The 23,354-nt window shown below is 38.5% G+C and overlaps 1 protein-coding gene across 5 annotated transcripts; it reads left to right on the top strand.

Annotated features, from left to right (window-relative positions):
• Nucleotides 1-5,755: 5,755 nt before the first annotated feature.
• On the top strand, nt 5,756-22,347 carry LOC143267398 (uncharacterized). 5 transcript variants are annotated; one of them, XR_013042447.1, is made up of 5 exons: nt 5,757-6,157; nt 8,335-8,400; nt 8,945-9,031; nt 16,133-16,191; nt 22,207-22,347. XR_013042447.1 is itself a non-coding variant. In XM_076545125.1 (3 exons), exons 1-2 carry the CDS (start codon nt 5,810-5,812, stop codon nt 8,380-8,382), a joined length of 396 nt encoding a protein of 131 aa, XP_076401240.1. In that variant the 5' UTR covers nt 5,756-5,809; the 3' UTR covers nt 8,383-8,400; nt 8,945-9,036. The 5 variants fall into 5 exon arrangements, 1 of the variants encoding a protein (XP_076401240.1); XR_013042448.1 differs by having other exon boundaries at nt 22,179-22,319; XR_013042449.1 differs by lacking the exon at nt 5,757-6,157 and adding an exon at nt 6,286-6,424.
• The last annotated feature ends 1,007 nt before the right edge of the window (nt 22,348-23,354 follow it).

Raw genomic sequence — 23,354 nt, 5'->3', positions numbered from 1 at the left:
TATACCAGTCTGCAGGCAAACATACCTACACATAATTAAAAATAATCGCAGATATACATACATATATATAATTAAAAATAATAACAACTAATTAAAAAACAGAAAGCCAGGTAAAGAAGCCGCAGGCGACATATGGTGGCTAAGACAGAGTCTGCAGTAAAGTCCCGCTCCATAACTACAAAGAGCAGGGGCAGAACATTAGGGATCCAGAGGTGCCTGGAATTGAAATCTATCCTGGGTTTCTGTTCATCCTGAAGAGGAACTGGACTGACAGTCTAAAGGAGACTGCTCACGAAATAGAGGGTTGCAGAGGATAGGACGCATGGGAAAAAGCCACACTGCTGCCTTCCATCTCCTCAGTGGCTACCCGAGGACAAAAGGGCGGAGTGAGGCTGCAGAGAAGCCGGGAGGTCCGTGGGAAGACCTGCTCTGTTTGCAACAGAGCCGTGAGGTCGCTTCCTCGGGAACGGAAGCCGCAATCTCAGGCATACTTACCATCTTTACCTGGAGACTGCTGTGTGTGACCTTTATTTTCATCATTATGTATTATTATTATTTAGTTTATGTGTGTGTGTGTTGCTTGCATGTATCTCTGATCACTGTATATATCTGGTACCTGTGGAGGCCAGAAGGTGTTGAATCTCCTGGAACTGGAGTTACAGATGGTGGGGAGCCATAACGTTGGTGCTGGGAAAAGAACCTGGGTCCTTTATAAGAGCAGCGACTGGTCTTAACCACTGAACCATCTCTCTAGCATTGTTTTGTTTTTTTGGAGGCAGAATTCAATGTAGGCAAGACTAGCTTCAAACTTAATTGGTAGCTCAGAATGACCTTGAATTTATGATCTCTCCACTTATTCTCCCACTCCCATTCTTGGATTGTAGGCATATAGTACCAAGTACCATGCTGGGTAGGTTTTTTTTGTTTTTGTTTTTGTTTTGTTTTTTTTGTTTTTTGTTTTTTTTTTTTTTTTGGTTTTTCGAGACAGGGTTTCTTTGTGTAGCTTTGCGCCTTTCATGGAACTCATTTGGTAGCCCAGGCTGGCCTGGAACTCATAGAGATCCACCTGGCTCTGCCTCCTGAGTGCTGGGATTAAAGGCTTGCGCCACCACCGCCCGGCACCTATGCTTGGTAGGTTTATGGGCTGCTAAGGATTGAATCTGGGGCTCTGAATGCTAGGCAATCTTTCTACCAATTGTGCCACATTACCAAGCCCTTGTGTGATCTTTATTCCATTAAAACATGATGAAACACTTGAAGGTGTTTATTGTAGCAAAACTCAAACCTCTATGAAGTTAAAAATAGTTATTTTTCTCCCAGTAATTGGAGAGCAATTGCCTTTTTTTTCATTGCTTTTCTTTTCAATTAAAATTGGTGATTTAGTCACATGATTTAAAATTCAAAAATCCTAAAAGGATTCAGAATGGAAAAGGCCTTTCTACCTCTATTTTCCGGCTACTTCTCAGGTCTTTTCCTCCAAGGTCACCAGTATAAACCAGTATAGACTTGTCCTTTTGTCCTTTGAGATATATTCTGTCATTCCAGGTTTTATTTTGGAATCTATTAAATAGGAAGATGACTCAGAGGCCACACACACACACAGTTTTTTTTTTCTTTTTTAATTTGGTGAACTGAGGCTCACTTTTGCCTGTAGAGAAAAATATCAGTAGACTGTCTGGTGATGGTGGTTGGATTTGACTATAATACAAGCCCTTGGGAGGCTGAGGCAGAGGGAAGGGAGAGTTGGGACCAGCTATGACTCCATAGCAGGACTCTGTCACAAGTATAAAAAGAAATACAAACCAAAAGAACACAGCAAAACCGGACCACAGAACAAAACAAACACAACAGTCCCAAGAGCCAGTGTAAACAGAGGAAGGAAGGATGGCTTCTTGGTCCTTTGGCAGATGCCACAGAGTGCTGCGGTGGTTCGTTTTTTGTCAACTTGACACAAACTAGAGTCATCTGGGAAGAGGGACCCTCAATTAAAGAAATGCTTCCATCAGATTGGCCTTTAGGTAATCCTGTAGGGCATTTTCTTGGTTAACGATTGATGTGGGAGGGCCCAGCCCCTTGTGGGTAGTGCCACCCCTGGACAGGCGGTCCTGGGTGGTATAAGAAAGTAAGCTGGGGAAGTCATGGGGAGCAAGCCAGTAAGCAGCATCCCTCCATGGCCTCTGCTCAGTTCCTTCCCTGCCGGAGCTCCTGCCTTGGCTTCCCTCAGTGATGCATGGTGAAGGGGATCTGTAAGCCAAGTAAACCTTTTCCTCTCCAAGTTGCTTTTGGTCCAGCTGTTTTGTTACCGCAATAGAAAACGAACTAGCAAAAGTGAGAAGGGACTGTGAAGGGGGTTGAATGTAGTCTTTCAGGTCATTTTAAGGGAGGTCAGAGCGCTGCTCTAAGGAAGGATGGCTAAACATTAGGTACAGATGTGGCTGAAGAAATCAGTGTCTGGGGCCATTGAGATGGCTCAGCGGGTAAGGGAGCTTGCTGCTAAGCCTGATGACCCGAGTTTGATCCCCGAGTCCCACAGAATGGAAGGAGAGAACTCACTCCACCGTTGGTTGATTATTCTCTGAGCTCCACACACTGTGGCACAAATGTATCCCCTCCCCCCACAGAATAAATGAATGAAGGTCAAAAAAACTTCTCATGTCATTTGTGATGGGGAAGAGAATTTCAGTGTGGCCAATAAGTGCCTCTTCTGAAGAGAACCTTGCACGCGACAGCTGGGAGAAGAAAGCTGTTGGAGGTTAAACCGCCCAAGGTGTATCTTTATAAAAGGGGTCACGCCATAGTTTATATGTAGGGGCGGTGATCAAAGAAGCAGCAAAACAAGAGCGCTAGGCAGCTTCAGCTGGCGTAGTTGGGAGATTGACACCTAGGTGGGCAGAGGGCTGGGCCTTCAGTCAGACTGGATCGGGCGTCAGGAGTGGGCAAATCAGAAAAAGTGACCATGCCTTGAGAAAGCTGAGTTTCTGTTGAGGTGTTCATAGCTCAAAGCATATCGTTAAGATGTATGGCCAGTGTGCCCAGAAGTAACCCCAATAACTACACAGATCCCTAGCTCTTACCTAAGCAGCTTATTCTACATTCAATCTAGTCACTTACTGGGTCATTTGAGATAGGGCCTTGCTATGTTGCCCAGGCTGGACTTGAACTCTTGGATTTAAGTGGATTCTCTCAGTTCAGCCTCCCAATATCTGAGACTACAGGTTTGTGCCATCACAGCTGCCTAATGTTTTTTTTCTTTGTCATTTTCCTTATTTATTATCTATCTATCCACCTACCTATCAGTCATACATCTTCTACTTATCTTTTTTCTTCAAAAAATTAAAAAAGATTTATTTATTTTATATGTAGGAATGCTTTTCATGGATGTGTTTATGTCACCATGTATGTGGCTTCGGAGGCCAGATGAGGGCATTCGATCCCCTGGAACTGGAATTACAGATGGTTGTTAGCTGCCATGTGGATGCTGAGAACTGAACCCAGGACTTCTGCAAGGGCAGTAAGTTCCCTTGACTGCTGAGTCATCTCTTTGGCCTCAGTATGGGATTTTTATTTCTTAACATTTTATTTACTTATTTTTTTGTAGTGGGTGGTGATTTTATTTATTTATTTAGGTTTTTCAAGACAAGGTTTCTCTGTGTAACCATCCTGGCTGTCCTGGAACTCACATTGTAGACCAGGCTGGCCTCAAATGCACAGAGCTCTGCCTGTCTCTGCCTCCTGAAGCTGGAATTAAAGATGCGTGCCACCATCGCCTGGTTTTTGTTTTTATTAATTTAAAAATTATGTGTACATTTGTGTCTGTGTGGGGATATGTGTATGCGAGTGCAGATGTCCTGTGAGGACACAGACATCAGATCCCTCTGGAGCTGGAGTTTCCCGTACCTGTGAGCCACCCCATGGGGTTCTAGAAACTGTGAACTCAGGTCCCCTAGAGGAGCAGTACATGAGATCTGAATCACTGAACCATCTCTCCAGCCCCAGTATGTGATTTTTTAGTTGTTATTGTTGTTTGTTTGCTTTTCGAGACAGGATTTCTCCGTGTGTAGTCCTTGCTGTTCTGGAACTCGCTCTCTAGACCAGGCTGGCCTTGAACTTACAGTCTGCCTCAGCATCCCGAGTGATGGAATTAAAAGTGTGCGGCCACCCCACTCCCCACCCCCTGCCTCCAAGTCCGTGTGACTTTTAAGAATGGAAGCAGCCAGAGGGACAACCAGATGGCTTAGCTGGTGAAGGTGCTTTGCCTACAAGCCTGATGATTGGAGGAGAGAACTGAATCCTTTAGGTTGTCCTCTTACCTCCATATGTATGCTGCGAAACTTACACACACGCACGCGCACACACACACACACACACACACACACACACAACTACACGCACGCGCGTTAAATAAACATAAAAAAAATTAACACAGTGTGTTTCAGGACAGCCAAGGATATGTAGAAAGATCCTATCTCACCCCCCACCCCGTCCAAATTTAAAATGGGGCTTAGAACTACTTCTTGGGTCTGTGCTCAACATTCTGATCCTAACCTCAAAATCTCACGAGGATCTGAGAGTTGTCTTTCTCATCCCAACACTTGTCAAAAACTTTTTTTTCCTCTCATAGAAATTAATTGTATTTATCTTTTCTTTTCCCCTGGTCTCTTGCTAAAAGAAACATTTCTAAATGCCATTCTCAGGAGAGAACTTTTCTTTCCTTAGCTATTGGAGGACGGTTCAGAGGTTCACTTGTGTTCTGCTTCAAGTTGTTTCCAGGCAGAAGCGGGAAGAAGAAATGGAAAAAAGTGGAGTTTCCTGAGGAAATGAAACTTGGTTTGTGTAATTCTCTGGGGGAATGTTGGACAGGCAGACGTGGTTGTTCACGTTTAAACTACCACTTCAATAAACACTGCCCAAAAATGTGGAATCCAGCTAATTAGGAATAGGAGCCTGGGTCGTTAAGGCCTCAGGACACGGGTATGCTAATAGATTACCTCAAATAAATGGTATATCAAGTCATATATTACGTTAGGGAACGTGCTGATCGTAAAAACCACTGCTCCCGCGTCTGTAACCTGAAGGTAGGTCGGGCTGCTTAGGGGGAAAAATCCTGAGGATATGGCTGCCTGCCTAAGAGTGAAGGACGGGCACAGTCTTTGCGTATCTTGTCAATCATGTCATCTTCGTTTCATCATTCCCTCTTCCTTTGAAGAAGAAAAAAAAAAATCTCAAGTTAAAAATAGCGAAGCCTAAGCTTTTAATGATCGGAGCCTGGCTTAGCCTCTGCCAGAAACAAACGAACTAGCTACGAGAACTCCGCACTGCGGAGCAGAAAGCTACGTCTCTCCCGCAAACCCCAAGGTTTCATCATCTTCCAATGGCTGGCCGAGGCTTTCCAGCTGAAACGCCCACGGGATATGATTGGCACTAAAACCGGCCCATTGTCGCTGATAAGGTGGAAGAGGTGGGATTAGAACTGACCAATAGTGTGCAGGAAGCCGCTGTCGGGGCGGGAGGAAGGCACCAATGAGAGTGCGTGAGGCCGCTCCGGGAAGCGGTGGCAGGAAGCTGGCCCAGCCAATGGCCGCGGCGGGCGGGTGGCGGCGCGCGTGCGCACTGGGGGTCCCGGAGCTGCAGGCGGGAGGTTGGGGGAGGGGAGCGAGCTGGAACGCCGCGGAGCTCCTGCCGCCGCCGCAGCCACCGCCGCAGCGAAGAGGCCATGTTGTGTGGTGTGTGGGGCGGGTGGGGGGGAGGGAGGAGGAGGAGGGAGTAAAGCCGAGCGAGGAGACGGGAGAGACACCACACACGGCACAAGATGGCCGGAGAGGCAGCAGCAACCCGAGCTGTCAGGCGGCCCGCCGCGGCCCAGGGGTCCGCGGCTGCGCCGGGAGCAGCGCCCGGGCGTCCCGGAGGGCTCCGGGGCAGCCAGGAGGCCGCGGCGCAGGCGAGACGGCCGCGCGCGCGGGTGCGGGAGCCCGCGGCAGGAGGCGCCCGGGAAGGCCGGGCCCGCGGCGCCCGGGGCTCCGCTGCGGTAGCGGCGGGGCTGGCGGTGCGCGCGGCCGGGAGGCGTCCCGCACCGTGGGCGGGAGGCTGCGGCGGGAGACCCGTCCCGGAGACGCGGGGAAGAGCGAGCCGATGGCGCTGGCGGCCGCGCTTCGACCCGGTGAGTTGCTCCCCTGCTTGCTTCCTTTATTGTCCTTTGTCCTTGGGAGGAAAAGCACGACGTCCTTGAGCGAGGGCGGGAGGGGCGGCGGGTTGGTTAGCCGTCCTCCGCACGCAGTCCCGGGTGCTGTCGCCGAGGGCCGAAGGCACCCGGGCAGTGGGGTCGGGCCACCGCGGTCCCTCTGCACACCTAGCCGGGCGCCGCGCTGCCCGTCCGAGGCTGCGGGGAGAGGGCGGCGGCCGCGCCGTGGAGCCCCTGCCTGCTCCGGTGAGTTATTTTGATACTTAGCGTGAAACACAACAGTCCTCCGGAGACGGTCTCTTAACAATCCCTTCCGCTGAGGTGGGAACCCATCGTCGGGGTCGGATTTAAAAGAACAATGGAACCTCTCACTTGGCTTAAACCCGAATAAAACTTGTCTTTTTCCCCCCCTCTCCCTGTTGGGTGTTGGCTTTTAACTCTTTCCAAGCTGTTTTTGAGAACGGCTGTTAGTTTTCTAGATGCAGAGGTATCTTACTGCTTGTTAAACGTCTGTGACGTTTGTTGTCTTTTAGAAAAGGCAAGTTACAGGAGTGCTTCTGGTATTTCAAAAATGACGACGGCAACAAGACAGTTTAATGGAAGTAGATTTGATAATTACGGTACTAGGTGATGACGTTTGATGAATACAGCTTATTTTTACCGAGTACTTGGCCAAGACTATTTGACAGCCTGATATTTGAACGTAGCTATACTGTTGGATACTTTTTTAAAATGAGCGGAAAGAGCCGTTATCAGTAACTTCTCACACCTGAGTGTTAAAACGTACTTGAGTCAGTTCCTACCCTTTAAAAGTTAAAATTCATCTTGTTATTTAAAAAGAGAGAATGTATACTATTACAAACCGTGATCGAAAAAGTTTCATAAAGGAATATTATAATAGAACAGTTCTTCGGGAAGTTACTTTCCGTAGTGTAAATAGTGAAGCAGGACTGGCGGTCGGTGATGGGCGATGAAGAGGGGCCATATTTGTTGCATTTGTTGCATGTATAAAGTCGAGATGTGCTTAAAAAACGGAACAGTATTGAAAAAACAGTTCTAATGAAAATAACAGTTTTCTGCATACTCATTTAAAAATGTTTGGGGTAATTGAAGTTTAATTGTTGGAAGAACAAACTAGGAATGCACAGACCTTTGTGTATTTTTGAATACATTTGTCTTTATTCTGCGGAGCCCTTGTGCTGTAAAGGTGAAGAACTGCGTAAAGACAATGTTGGGGAGACTTACGTAGTACATCTAAAATCAAAGGTATGGGTTGATTAGACCATATTTCATAGGGTATTTCCAGTCAAAAACAATTGGAATACCTTTTATAGGATAGTACATGTTATATCAGTTGCGCATACCTTAATTTCACAGAATTCAAGAACTAATTTTGTTTTTTAAGTGAATGCTTTGAAATGTTTTATCACTGAAAGTGGTTTTAAAGAGATTGGGAAATTGTAGTTCTTCAGAATCCTTTTTGAATTGTAAAATGTAAAAATAATTACTATCAGTTTAAGGTCTTACGATCTTCTTTCATGATAAATTGGGTAGGAGAAAGACAAAATATTCTGGACCCTGGTTTGGAATTGAATGAAGGTCATAGATACCACAAGTTTTAGAGCTGCTTAAAAGACAAAACTAATAGCCCATTTGGTGAGATCAAATAGCTTGTAGTTTAAAATTTAAAGTAACCAGTGGCCATTTTAAGTTCACTAATTTCTCCTGGAGGAGTTGATTTTTAATGCTCATAGCTGTAAGAGGTATTTGTAGGTGGTAAAGAAAAATTCAAGATGATGGCATTCTCTAAACATTGCCAACTTTTCCTTTGTTTTTGTTTAATACTTGATTTTTGAAAAGGGGAAAAAGGAAAGCAAAGCAAACTGATAGCCATTTAAATTTTCTGTATTTCTTATGGATTCCAATGTTTTAATCCCTAGTATTTGAGTACAGTTCCAAATGAGGAAAACAAAGACTGACAGACGTACAGAAACAACTGCAGCCGTAAATAGGCAGGTTGTGCCACCCCACCTCTTCAGTTTTCACCTGGGGCTTCTTGTCTTTGGAATATTTTTTCCTTTCCTCATACTGAGTCTTTAGCCAAGAAATCCTTAAAAATTAAAACACTTAAATCATTTTCTTATTTTTTTTTAAAGGTAACTTACAAGATTATAATTAGTGTGGTTGCTGATGATTCTGAATAAATACAGCTTTTATCACAGGTAAGATTGGTAAATATATTGATTTAACATAAAATTAACTTGTTAGGTTTTTGTTTTGTCTTTCTGATCACATTTCTAGCATTCAGTTAATATTTATGATTTTAAAATTGATTATGAATGAATATACATCTGAAATTTTAAAAAATCTTTAAGAGCCCTTTTTACTGAGTAAGTGGTTAAAAGAGTATTCATACAGCCATTGTAATGTAATGTACCTTTGAATAGCTCCAATACTGCAAGTCTTTTAAGGCTTTGTTTAATTTTGGTAAACAAGCTTTTGCAGCGAGTCATGGACCTAAAATGTTTTTTTCTCCTTTCATTTTAAGATATACAAATGATTTTAACAGTTTAATTATTTAAAGAAATTAAGACATTTAAATAGTTTGCCATTAAGACTAAATAGATTTTAGAAAGAAATATTTCAAAAGTTAGTTTTAAGCATTAGTAGTAGTTTTTGTTCTGTATAAAGTTTTAAAACATTTCTACTTGTTACTGATTGCTTCATCAGTAAGTTTTTTAGAATATTGTTTGTTTTCTCCAAAAGGTGTGCCATTTTGAAGACGGAGACAATAGAGTTTTACCTTTGAGAATAAAGGAGAGCCCTTGGAAAATTCTGTATTTTATATAGCAAGTAAGTTTTCTTTAATCATCATATTTGAATATTTTTCAACATTTGGGTAGAAAAATATCACTCATGTTTGTCAGTTAGACAAATGGACTATTTATATAAAAATGACAAAATACCCTATTTTTACCTTAAAGCAAAGCACTTTTCTGTTAACTATTAAATCAGTTGATATATATACTTTATATCAATGCATGTAATTATATCCGGTAGTAAGACATTTGGTCTTCCCAATAAAATGGTGCTTGCCTTTGCATGATGGTTAAATCTGCAGTGTTAAATCAGGGTTGCTTTTACAGCCTGAAAGATAAATTATTTAGCTCCCTTCCCCACCCGTCATGCATCAGCATCCTAAAATTTTGTAATTATTGTTCCTTTGCTTCTTGAAAGACTGTATTTCAAAAGAAAAACAAACTTTGACGTCTTTGTTATTAAATGGTTAAAATACTCATTTTACAAAAATAAATTGATTTCCAGCAAAGTAAGTGCACTGCTCTATCTGTATCTTTCTTGGTAATTGTTTTTGAACCTAAAAGAAATAATTTTAAGCACAAAAGGTTTTGGATTCAGCATACCATGAACTAAATGCATTAATAATCTTAATAGGTGAATATTAAGGTGATTGAAGAAAATGTGACTACTAGTATATGTGAAGAAATAAATCTGTCCATATGAGCTTGAATCCAGAAATAATGTTCAATTACTATTTTTAAGTAATTGACCAGAGAAAATATATAATAATAAGTGATGCCTTGGAATATTAAAAAAAAAGTAACCAAGCAACTAATTAATTAAAATGAGGGCATATTTACTTATAGTTTGGAAATCTGTGGAAAATTAAGTTTGTGTTACCTTGTTTTGATTCAAATAGGTAATAAGGATGATAGACTAGTTTTTATTGCTTTTGTGTTTGCATAATGAAGTATTTTTGCAGTTTGTTCAAGGTTGTATTATTGTTTCCAAAGAAAATGATAGACTTTTAGAGTCTATAAATTTTCAAAGATAGAATATACACAAAAGTATCTTTAATCTCATATTCCTACAACAGATGCCAAAATTAGCTGATAGAATGTATAGTTGGCATTTGTTGAATACTGAATAGAAATTGAGAATGAGGTGTTTTATATGATACAATCAGAAGTTAAGTCTAAATAGGCAATATGTTCATAATGGCCTTATCTGAGGTAGAATTTGAACAGAAAAAGTAAATAGCTGAAAGTTAGAAAATTTTAAATGAAATTTTAAGCTTTGTTCATTTTAATAAGTGATGTAGTAACTGTTAAATTAATTCCTAGCCTTTCAGAGGCAACTTTTATAACCAAGATAAATGGTTAAATTCTATTTTATGAAGAACATTTCTTATCCTCTTCATGATGGTACTTACAATTCATTGTGTGAGTAGTTATTTCTTGAGCACATGAGGGCAGTTGTCAAATACTGTCTTATGTAGATGGGATTATATGACCTACAAAGGTATATGTAATAGATAATGTGCTTTATTGTATAACCAAGGTAAGTTTTTGTCAAGTATTTTCTACTTAAGAACTGTAGTAATAAATACTTTTTTATCTTAGTGTTGTGGACACATTCTTTCATTCTTAAAACTCTTCTTATCTAGTTGTGTTTATGTTGGAATATATTTAATGTTTTGATAACTTTTGAAGATTGATATACCAAAAAATGGAAAGAAGCCGTGTTGCAGCTAATCATAATTGTTTTTGGATCATGATTTATAGTTTTTAGTATGTGATATGGGTAGTTTATAATGTAAATTTTCTTTAACTTTCAGTTTTTTGATCAGTTTCTTGACCATATAAAAACTTGTTACGTGTTTCCTTTGGCATTTTATTGTTGAATCAGATGTATGTGATGGTTCAGCAATCAGGGTACTCCACCTAAAATGTAAATAGGCTATATAATCTTGACATTTATTCTGGAGACTTTAATTTTTTCATTTGTGCGAAGGATTTAGAGTTTACAGCTTTCATCTCATTTAACTCTTAAATTTCGTGATAAAAATAATCCCGAGGAGTATCTTAGATGTGGATTGATTGCATATCGGATATTTCTGTTGTAAAACTACTAGAATCATAAAACATAGGACAATTGCCTAAATAATTGTGATGTATTCCAAAGTATTCACAGTGTAAATGCAGATACCGGAAAATAATTAAGTATGAAATGGAGCCTGAGGATATAGCTCAGTTGGTAGAGGGCTTTCCTAACATGCCGAAAGCCCTGGATTCATCACTAATACTAAATAAAACTGCTTGGTTGTGTACATGTCTATTCTTAGCCTTTGGGAAGTGGAGGCAGGGAGGTCAGGTGTTCAAGGTCATCAGCTACTTGACCCTGCCTCAAAAAAAGTTGTCTTTAAGCAGTGAAGATTTAGAATTCTGCTATGAAAACTTTAAAAATTTTTTTATTTTAGTAAACATATTTAAATATGACCACTTTCATGTTTACAACTGACCATCATTATAAACAAGATTTGTAGTTTACATGCCTTCCATGTTTTATTCCTTTTAATAGAAATAATTATTTTAAGTAAAAGTATGATTCTGCATTTCAAAGGCCAATAACCTCATTTCACAAATTTCCTTTCTAGGTTGAATGCAAAGTTTATTTTCAAAGTGGCTATTTTTGCCGTAATTAACATTTTTAATTTTTTTACTTGTTTTTTTGTTTTCCTTTGTTAACATGGACTTGTTCACAGTAGAAAAACACCATTGTATCTGAGCTATCCCCAGCTTTACTTTTTATTTTAAAAAATTGCATTTATCATTTATATACTTGTGTGAACATGGAGTCGGGCAGCCTTTAGGAATTGGCTTTTCTATGTGGAATGTCATGCTTGACATCAAAACACAGTTAAGCTCCAAGCCATCTTAGTGACATACTTTTGGCTTTTTGAAACAAGAATTTACTGTGTAGCCCAGGCTGCCCTTGAATTTAAGGTAGTAATTCTGCGTTAGCCTGGGATTACAGGTGCCAGCCATCATTTCTGACACCCTAAATTTAAGAATGTTATGGATCTTTTGTGATAGGTGACCTGATTCTTTTTTGTTGTTGTTACTTGTTTTTTTTTTTTTTTTTTGAGACATGCTTCTCAATAACAAGCTCTGGCTATCCTGGAACTCACTCTGTAGACCAGGCTGGCCTCTAACTCACAGAGATCCACCTGCCTCTGCCTCCCTAGTGCTGGGATTAAAGGTGCTCACCACTACCTTTTTCTTTTTTGGGGAGTCGGGGGACTGATCTGTTTTTTTTTAAAAATGGCATCTCATTTCTTTTTTCTTTTTAAGAAGATTTATTTATTTATTTATTAATTATATATACAGTGCCTTGTCTGCATGTCTGCCTGCAGTCTAGAAGAGGGAACCAGATCTCATTACAGATGGTTGTGAGCCACCATATGGTTGCTGGGAATTGAATTCAGGACCTCTGGAAGAGCAATCAGTGCTCTTAACCACTGAGCCATCTCTTCTGCCCTAAAAATGGCATTTCTGATGTTAGGATTTATACATTATTTCATAAAGCTCCATAGGTCTGTGTTTCAGGAAACCTTTTCACCTTAAACTTAGTTTAATTATATTTAATTTATTTGTGTATGTGTTTGCAAATTTGAAGGTTAGAGGACAACTTGGAGTAGGTTTCTTTCATGTTGTGGGTTGCAGGAAATACACTCAGGTTTTTTTGTTTCTTGTTTTTTTTCTCTCAAGAGAGAGGGTTTCTCTGTATAGCTTTAGCTGTTCTGGATCTCCCTCTAGACCAAGTTGGCCTTGAACTCACAGAGAAACACCTGCCTCTGCCTCCCAGCACTGGGATCAAAGGCGTGTGACACCACTGCCCGGCTTAACTCAGAGTTTTTTAAGCTTTAAAAAACTGTATGGGAATGAATGTTCTACTTACATGTATGTATTTGCATTGTGTGCATGCCTAGTGCACTTAGAGGTCGTAAGAGGTTGTTGGATTCTCTGGAACTGGAGTTAAAGATGGTTGTGAGTCACCATTTGCCTATGGAAGAGCAACAAGTACCTTAACTACTGAGTCATCTCTTGAGCCACAAGAATTAAATGGTTAATATGTACCAGTAATCATAATCCTTTTAATTCAGATTATTCAGGTGGTTTTAAAATACATGCTTTATGTGTTTTTTTTTTTTTTTCTTTTTTGAGATAGTTTCCTTATTCCTGAGGTATGAGATTTCAGGTGTCGACCATCATGCCTACCTTTACTATTTATTTTAAAGCAGTTTTCTTATGAAATGCTAATACCTTTGTTTGTTTGTTTATTTGGGACTGCTCAGGCTGGACAGAGATTACCAGGAAGAACCTTTGCAGTACCTGAGAAATGCTTGGGTTACCACAGTACACCCTGTGTCTTTCAAAGGACTCACTAGCCTACTTTTGTAAACATTTTCTTATAGTTCATTATTCTTAGATTTTAATCTTAGAGTTTAAAAGTTTAAGAGATTTAAGAAGCAACAAAGTTCTTCACTTTTACTGCCAGAGGGCCAGCATTATATGCTTGTTTATATTCCCTAAAGTTTATTTTTAGGTCACAAAGTACATTTTAAAATATGTGAGATAGGAGTTTGAAGAAAATCAGACTTCTATTCTACTTAAACTGAACTGGGATCTTCATCCCATTTTAAAGGGTGGTAAAATACTATTCTGTACTTTCTCACCTTTGGGAAAGGAGATCTTATGCCAGATTTCATCAGTGTTAATTTCACTCGAATGTACAGTGAGATCAAAGCCCTTTTTTGGTGGTTTTAGAACCTAAAAATTTCTTGGAATGGTAGAACGACTTATAATTGTATTACTAAACCACTATGAGGGATTTCTCTTAGAAATATTAGAAACACTTTTTTTTCCAAGATTTCTTAAACATTTCCTACCCCTTTAAAGGACCTTAAATCAGTTTATTGTTTTACTTTTTATGATACTATTTGAAGCAAAGTTCTCATAAGCTGGGGAAGCCTTTTTCTGTCACTGATGGGCATCTCTTGCTCTGAGTCAATTTAGTTTCCTAGTGTGTTAAGATTGACTTTGTTCACAAAATCCTCTTCCTGTTAGGTCAGACTACACTAGAGATTTAAAAATTTGAAGATCATTGCCTTGCGTTGTTTTCTTATGAAGATAGTTTAGTACCTACTTCAATAGTAACTTTTAAACAGGTCCTTGCTGTGTTTTTTTGGTTATGCTTTACAAAAATGAATTTAGATTTGATACATAAACAGGGCACTTGCAAACAATTCCTAGGAAGTTAGTTTGATAGCTTAATTTAAGTCTTAAACTTTTGGTTTGTTTTCTCTTTTTCTAAAAATCTTAAGTTGCTACAGTTTTATATTAAGCTTTTAAAAAAAACTTCTGTGTGTTTGTAGGTCAGAGAAAACCTATGTGAGTCAGTTCTCTTTTTCCATACTAGTTCCTGTCAGCTTCCTTGTCATGTCAGCAAGCATTTTTACCTGGTGAGCCTATCACTGTCTCTTGTTGATGGATACAGTTGCCTGTATATATCCCAAGCTGGCATTGAACTCTCATGATCTTCCTGCTTTAACCCCCTGAGTGCTGGGATGACCCTAACTTTCAGTTTTTTTTTGCATGTTTTTATTTTTTTGTTTGTTTCAGGGCCTCCCATATGTCAAGTGTTATACCACTTAGTTATACCTCTTAAAGTTTCTGTCTGTAGCCCCCCCCCTCCCATAAGTTACTCTGCTGACTCATTAAGCCAGATCATGCCAAATTAGAAAAATACAACAGGTATATTGAGCAAAGCAGCTCCCAGGGGGGTTCACCCAGAGATCTAGACCTGAGAGGTTGTGCTCTAAAACTAAAGGGAGATTTTATAGGTTGTAGGCAAGGGGTGATGACATGTCCACCACAAGCTGGGGTTGTGCCTATGTATGGTCAAAGGCCAAGTGGTTAGGCTGCTGGCCACTTCGGAGGAAGAAGTTGTAGTAGCCGCCAAGAATGCTGAACTGGGCTTTTTGGCGCTTTCCTTTGTTAGGAGACTCTGGGTGGAGGTGTTTTGGACTGGGTGGGGCGAGCCCAGATGCTCCAGCTGAACACCTCTTTCTTATTTTGTGATTATTGTAATCATGCAAAACCAAGGCAAATGGAAAACCCATCCTTATTTCAGAAAGTACATGAGATGTGAGATATTTTCCATATTTACTCTTCAGTAACTAGTAAAAAGTCCTGATAAACCAACTGCGTATATAACACTTAGTGTTAGTGTTGGAGAAATGGCTCAGCACTTAGACGCCTATAGTATCCTTGGAGGGGACCTAGTGTGGTTCTCAGCACTTACACTGCTTGTAACTCCAGCTCTAGAATATTCAATGCCCTCTTCTGGACTTGTGCAGACGTGCACATACCCACACATAGATACAAAAGTGGTAAAAATAAGTCTTAAAGAAATAGTGTTAGTCAAATAGTACAATTGATAGTAATTTGAAATGATGCCTAAAGTAACATTTTATTTAGAAATATTATGTACATGATTATATTAATGTTGATTCTAGCATATGATTTTATGAAGTAATATGGTCATGGGAGAAAAATGATCTTGGAGATAGGTAGCAAAGGCCTTTTTTAGAAGGTTTAAAAGTATATTAGATGGGAGTATGGATTAATTCTGTACTGTTTTTGTTTTTTGAGACATGGTTTCTCTGTGTAACAGCCCTGGTTGTCCTGGAATTAGCTCTGTAGACCAGGCTGGCCTCGAACTCACAGAGATCCTCCTGTCTCTGCCTCCCAAATGCTGGGATTAAAGGTGTGTGCCACCACTGCCCAGCTAATTTTAAACTGTTACTTGTATTCTATTTTCAATCCTGGATAGTCAGTGAGATTTCATGTAGAACCTCAATAATTACTCCTTTGGAGTTCTTAGACTGAGACATAGGCTTATTATTTTAGTAACTTGTTCTAGAAGTCAGCTCCTGCACTGCCAAATCTAAGACGTTGTCACAATTTTCCTGTCTTTTGCTTGAATTAATCTATTCATAAACTGTATTTCTTGATTTGTTGGTTCCTTAGAAAGTATTGCAGTTGTGATATAATTTATAGGATTTAATAAAATCTATTCTGTCTTTTGCAGAAATGTGGATCCCAGATGGAATGAAATTACCTATACCATAGACATTTTTGAAGCATTTAGTAAGTCTTAATCTACTTGTTGGGTTTCATTTTTAATTTTAAGTGTCACTACATAGTTTAAATTACTAATTTGGAATTGTAAGCTTTATCAATGCTGTTAACAGTGTTAAGAAAATCCACGTAATGGTTAGATGTGAAGTTTATTTCTAGAGACAAAGTTTAATTCACTATCCTTGGTGGACTTGGAATTCATTAGGCTAATCTGGAACTCAGAGATCTGCCTGCCTCTGCTTCCTAAGTGCTGGGATTAAAGACATTTGCCATCACAATGGGGTCAGAAGTTAAAACATTAAGACCAAGAAATTCATTTGAACCTGTCCTGTTTCCAACATCCTGGATTTGGGTGTCCCCTTGATTTTGGAAATATTTTTTCCCCACTCCACTCCCCCTTCTCCCCAGCATACCTGGACTGCTCATTTAGATACTGTGGTTGCTTTCCCATTACAATTTCATGCATAGCCTAGAATGTTTACAGTCTGATCTCCAAAGAAAAAAGACTGGTTCTAGGGTCTGTGCTACTTGCATGGTGTAGAACTCAGATGATTTTTCTCTCTTTACAATAGAAATTAATTTTAATTGATTTCCAGTTGTAATTGGTTATGATAAAATAACTCTGAACTTAAACTTCAGGACTGAAAGTTTTGCCTTATTGGTAGAGAAATTGCTATTTGATGTAAGATGTGTTATAATTACCACTACTGTGAAATAGTTTTTCTAATTCCAAACCTGACAAGTAGTGGGAAACAGTAAAATGAGAAGGTTGTTATAAATCATTTTGAGTGAATTGCCAAAAAGAATTTATTTATTGGCAACAAACTTTTAAGATAATTGTTTACAATCATAGGAGTACAACATTTGGGAGTATAGATTATGAGTGACTTTTTTTCCCATTATTGCCACTTGAGATTGCAGTGGCTTTAAGACCTATAAAACAAGGTTTTTGTTTTTCCTGAGGGAGAGAGAGCAGACCCTAAATTTGTCTATTTGCACCAGTTACTAGTTTCCTGTGTGATCACACTTGGAGATTAGTTGCCTGGTACATGGTACCTACTCAGTAAATATTTGTTCATTTATTGTATTAGTGTAACATTTATTAAGCATTATCAACTAGTGCTTTAAATCTTATGAAAGGCAAAATGATATTATTAAAATATAAATATTATTAATGTGAAACTTTGTCGGTGTGCTTGAAAGCTAAAAATTTGACAGTAAAAATGAAAGGTAATATGTATAAACCCCTTCCCCCCATACCCGGTCTCTTTATCTTGATTTTATAATTAGATGGTAAAGCCATAGAAAAGATGACTTTCGCTTTATCATATTTGACCTCATCCTTTCATTGATGAAGATTGGCTAGTCTTTTTGAAATAATTTTACTGTTAGTTTTTATACCTGTATTATTTAAGATCCAGACTTGTTAATCTGTTCTGTTGAGGAGTCAATCTATTTTTTAAAATAAGAGCAAATAGATTGTACTTGTCAGGGCTTTTTTACATAAATATATTAAAATTTAAAGACAAAGCAAAAGTTGGAAATCAAGTCATAAGCACTAAGTGAATTACTTCATAGGAGGGATGAGTTTTTGTACTAAATTAGCATTTTGTCTGTTTTCTTCCTTCAGTTGTGAAACAATTATTTAGCTTTTGAAAATATAATTTCATTAATAATAGTAGCTTTACAGGCATTTATTAAAAATTAATAATCATTAATTTTCTTTTTAACTCTTTGCTCCCTATACTTTTCTTTGCTATTGAAACTGATAAAGATAAGATGGGCATGGTGGCACAAGCCTGTAATCCTAGCACTTGGGAGGACAAGAGTCAGATGTTCAAGGTCATCTTTTTCTCAGACTGAGGCTACTACACTGGATAGACTCTCAAAAAAAAAAAAAAAAAAGAAAAGAAAAGCTAGTTGAAATGGAAGTAAAGAACTGGCTTGCATTTTAGTTAATGATGTGTAACTTATTTTCATAACTAATTTACTAAAAGAATTTGAAGACATCCATACTCAATGTTCAGTTCTTAATTTATGAATGTCTCTAGTAGTTGGATTTCGGGAGGAGATAACTTTCAGGAGATAACGTAATGATTACCTTGATAATATAAAAACTTACATTTGCACAGGGAGTTTTTCTTAGAGTAAACGTATATACTTATGGGAAGTACAAACTAGAAAATAACAGTGTTAAGTTTGAAGACTACGTGTGAAACAAAGGCTCTAGGTCTGTCTGAGTGAGCATAGAATTCCTGATCAAAGGCATACCTGTATAGTCCATCTGTACTAATTCACAAGTGACTGTAGAATGAGGAGTAGTAGATCATCAATATCCATGCTATATTGAAATATTTCCCCCCAATACAATATAAAATTAAAGGGAAAACTGTTCTAAATAATTGACTCCACGATCCTATTTGTTTTCAAAGATATTCTTGCTGTTGGAATAGAAATTGCTCTGACTCTTGAATTTGAGATCTCCTATGCTTTGATTCCTGTGATGTAGTGGCATGATAGCCAGCCTCTACTGAGATCAGCTCCTTTAATCTTCAGTAGAGCTACAAGAGGTAGTCACTAGGATCGTTGCTGTTTTGCACATGAGGAGCTGTGGATTTTGTTAAGATTTTCATGCTCCCATGTGCTTATGTTTAATTCCTATTTTTTTGTCAAGCGAAACTTTGCCTATTGATAATTTTAGTTTTTGTTAGTATTTGAAATTTCATGAATGTAAACAGATTACTTCTTAACCTTCATAGATCTTTTATTAGCTTTGATATTTTATATTTGTTTCCTAATTAATAAAATTCTTGATTTTGGCTTTGGATCATGGACTTTGTGTGAGTCCATATTTGATCATTGATTAACAATGTTAAAGTAATCTGTTTTCTCTTACAGTAATTTTAAATTTACTTTAAAATTATTTGAAATACATCACTTGATGGCATGACGACTGTGGGAATGCAGTTTTTGAGTGATTATGTCATTAGGCTTTTGTTATTATGAAACTATAGCTTACTCCAGCCTCAAACTCATAGCAGTCCTCTTGACTCAGCCTCTCCTGAGTGCTGGGATTTCATGTGGAAGCCACTACATCTGGCCTTTTCTTCCTTTTGGTTTTTTTAAGATTTTTGTAGCCAAGGATGACTTTGGATGTCTGGTCCTTCCTTTTTCTCCCAATGCTGAGATTACAGACAAGCATGTGCTGCCACTATGCCTGGTTTTATGTGGTCTTGGGGCCCAAGCCCAGGGACTTGTGCTGCTAGGCATACACTCTGCTGAGCTATACTCTTTTTCTTTTTTTCCCTTACAAGTTGTTTTAGAAGTAAGTTGTATTATTCAGTGGCAGAAAGATAGCACCGAGAATTAATGTACCACACTGAATAACCTGCATCTGAAGCTCCTGAACTTTTTGTAACTTGGTAGGAATAAATTATTACTGTCAGTTTTTCAAAGATTGTATCACTACTGCTCCCCCCCCCCCCCTTGGAGACAGGGTTTCTCTGTGTAGCCTGGCTGTCCTGGAACTCACTCTGTAGACCAGGATGGCCTTGAACTCAGAGATCTGCCTGCCTCTGCCTCCCAAGTGCTGGGATTCAAGGTGTGCACCACCACCGTCCGGCTATATCACTGTTTCATATAGTGCCTGACCATGCATTTAATGCAAAAGATAGAGGACAGTCTGGTTTGTAATGGACTGAGCTGACATATAATTTACCATCATTTCTAAATTAAAAATACTTTTTTTTTTTTTTTTTTTTTTTTTTTGGTTTTTTCGAGACAGGGTTTCTCTGTGTAGCTTTGCGCCTTTCCTGGAGCTCACTTGGTAGCCCAGGCTGGCCTCGAACTCACAGAGATCCGCCTGCCTCTGTCTCCCAAGTGCTGGGATTAAAAATACTTTTTAATGTATGTAAATTTTGCTTGCATGTTTGTGCACCACATGTAAGCCTGATCTCAGAGGAGGCCAGAAGAGGAATTGTTTTCCCCATTCTGGAGTTACAGTTATGAGCTGCTGTGTGGGTGCTGGAAATCAAGCCTGGGCCCTGGAAGTGCAACTAGTGCTCTTACCCACTGAGCCGTCTTTCCAGCCCCTACAATTAGTCTTTTTCATTTAGAGACCAGGTCTCACTATGTACCCTTGGGTAAACCTGAACTCCCTAAGTAGACCAGGTTGGCCTCAGATTCAGAGGTCCTCCTGCCTCTCTGCCTCCCAAGTACTAGAAGTAAAGGCATGTGCCACCGTACCCAGCCATTTCTTAATTTTAAGAAAAGAACAAGGCAAATAGTATTTCATTGACTTGGGAATAGAAGAAATTATTTTTTAATTTAAGGAGAAGGGTTCAAGAAATTTCCAAAAAGCTACTAGAGAAGAATATCTTGATTTGGGGTTGTAGAGATAGCTCAGTGGTTAAGAATACCTTAATTTGATGACTATTACTGATGCTGTGACAACCCTTTAAAGGAGTAAAACTCCTTTAAAAATTATTTTTTAATAAGGGGCACCCCGTCTTTTGATTATCTAGTTTATTAAGTTTGTTTCATAATGTGTGTATTGGAGAACACACCTTAATTTTAGTTACGGAGACGGGAGATTAGCCGAGAAGCAAACATACTTTCATATATATATATATAATTCCCCAGTCAGTCACTGACTGTAGCTCTACAAATTGAGTTGGGCCAGGTGGTGGTGGCGCATGCCATTAATCCCAGCACTCGGGAGGCAGAGGCAGGCAGATCTCTGTGAGTTTGAGGCCAGCCTGGGCTACCAAGTGAGTCCCAGGAAAGGTGCAAAGCTACACAGAGAAACCCTGTCTCGAAAAACCAAAGAAAACAAACAAACAAACAAACAAATAAAAACAAATTGAGTTGGAAAGTTGTAGAACATACAGAGAAGACCAAGGATTAAAATGGTTTTGCTGGCTCGGGAGATGGCTCAGCCTTTAAGCATTTGCTTGGGAATTAGTATCCCCCCAAATACAAGTAAATGCCCAGCCACCACCTGCCTGTAATTCCAGGTAGAGATGATCCCCAGAGGAAACTGACTAGCAAGATGATGATCTCGGTTTGACTGAGAGATCCTGCTTCAACAGAGATTAGAAGATTTCTCATCATTAGTACCAACATCAGTATTGACCTCAGGCCTACATATTGCACTTACACCCATGTAAATGTATACCCCACTACAAAAACAGGCACATATACATAAAAACTGGAAAAAAAACACTTTTTCAACTTTTGTGTGAATATAATGAATCAAGATCTTTAGTAGTAACATCACCTGGATTCTCATTTCTTCCTCTAGTCTAAATTATTTAAATAATAGATAAATTTTTCTAGGAGGAACGTAAGATGTTTTGGCAATGAAAATATGTTTTAGTTTATAATTTGAAAAGCAATAGCGTTTCTATGGCAAATTCCAAGTAAGCCAAGCAGATGTTTCTAATTTTTTTTTTTGTTATTTTTTTTCTCGTGGCTTCACATTTTCTGCATTCTCAGACATGTAACTATAAAGGTGCTTCTGTTTATATAGGTCATGTGTGTTATCTAAACAAAATTAACATCTGTAAGACTGTAAAAGTATGCCATGCAATGATCCATTGCTTTTTTTTTTTTTTAAACCCTTAAGATTCTTTTTATAATTAGTTTTTGAAGGAGTTTGGAAACTTTTTTTGCATTGAAATTGTAGAATCCACAATGTCTGTAATTTAACCTCCTAACCATTTTTGAATTTTAATCTGCTTTTATTTTTCATATATGTATCATGTTGGATTTTAAGAATTTGATCTTTGCTACTATTTTTAATGGATTACAAATATATCTGACAGGAAAACCTACAAAATGTGCATTCATTGATTCTGTCTTTGAGAGGTTAAGTTTATCACAATAGTGTTGTTTCAAGCTAAAGAATTTTACAGAATTAAAGATTTGTGTATGGTAGAATATCTTCAAGGTGGGTAGACTTGTTTGAAGAATTAAGATGATTGTTATTCCAACAGAATTTTTTTCTTCTAATTTTTTATGAAGCATCCAGTCACCTTGAAGAGTTTCAAATGGACCATACCACTGAGAAATCAAGATGGCAGCCCACTATGGGGAATTGAGGAAAATGGATTAATCCAAGAATGCTGTGATATTATACAACCATCCCAGGGTTCTTTTAATATGGATTCCATGAAATGAACGATTCTTACCCAACACAAATGGACAGTGGGATTTACTTTCTAAAGACTTGTTACATATCATGTACATTTTAACATCTGGAGAAGATGCTACATTTATTCAAATGGTAGTTTGTATTTCTGGAATTTCTTACAATTTTGATCTGAGTGACCATATGGAATGTTAACTTCAATAAAATCTCTAAAACTTAAAAGATTTCTCAGTTTGGCCCTTTTTTAAATTTTTTTTTTTTTTAAAGTGGAAGCTTTCATTAAATGTTCATTTCCCCTTAATAACATTTTGACCTTTATCCTTTGCTTTTCATTAAAGTATACTGAATAAAGCTGGTAAAATGGAATGGTGTACTGGAGAATGTTTTGTTTGATTGGGATTTATGTTTATTGGCAAAGCTGTGTCTGTGTATCTGTGCTGAGTGGAATGACCCTTTGGTTAAAAAGCAGTTTGGTTGGTGTTCATTATAGGATTTAAATGAATTTCATTGAATTTGTTTGGGTCTTTTCAAAACATTTTGCATTTTAATCAGTGGGTAATAGGAACCTTGAAAGTGTCATGAGATTATAATGAATTTACAAAACAAAGTAAAGTACTTGTTGGCTACACAGACTGAGACCAAGTATCTCAATTTGTGTTGATGCAAATGGCCTCGTTGACCTGTGTTTTTAAAGTATAAATAAAACATCTCGCAGTAGAATTCTCATCATATTTGAGTTATACTGATGTTTGTATTGTCTAACATTAGATGTGTATTTGTAGGGCTTTTAGGGTATAATACACACCAAAGGTCCTAAAACAGCAGTGCAATTTACATTTGAAAAAAATCTTGTTTCCTGCTATACAGTTGGGAGTTTAAATGGATCACACTATGCTTTGGATTATCCATGGTTGGAATCAAATGACACGTTTTTATTTATTGATCTTAGCTAGTAACAGTTTCGTTAACTAATGTAAAGAAATGATGGGGATTTGTTTTGTGGACCAAATGACCATTGATT

The sequence above is a fragment of the Peromyscus maniculatus genome, chromosome 1, assembly GCF_049852395.1.
Source record: "Peromyscus maniculatus bairdii isolate BWxNUB_F1_BW_parent chromosome 1, HU_Pman_BW_mat_3.1, whole genome shotgun sequence".
NCBI classification, from domain to species: Eukaryota; Metazoa; Chordata; class Mammalia; order Rodentia; family Cricetidae; genus Peromyscus; species Peromyscus maniculatus.
The sequence above is the reverse complement of the archived record's forward strand: the minus strand, read 5'-3'. Positions and strand labels throughout refer to the sequence as shown.

Excerpts from the sequence above, each read along its gene's own strand:
- LOC143267398 (XM_076545125.1), top strand. The coding sequence starts at position 5,810 with ATGGCCGGAGAGGCAGCAGCAACCCGAGCTGTCAGGCGGCCCGCCGCG. Across the intron at positions 6,158-8,334 it reads GGCGGCCGCGCTTCGACCCG|GTAACTTACAAGATTATAAT; the intron begins GTGAGTTGCTCC and ends TTTTTTTTAAAG.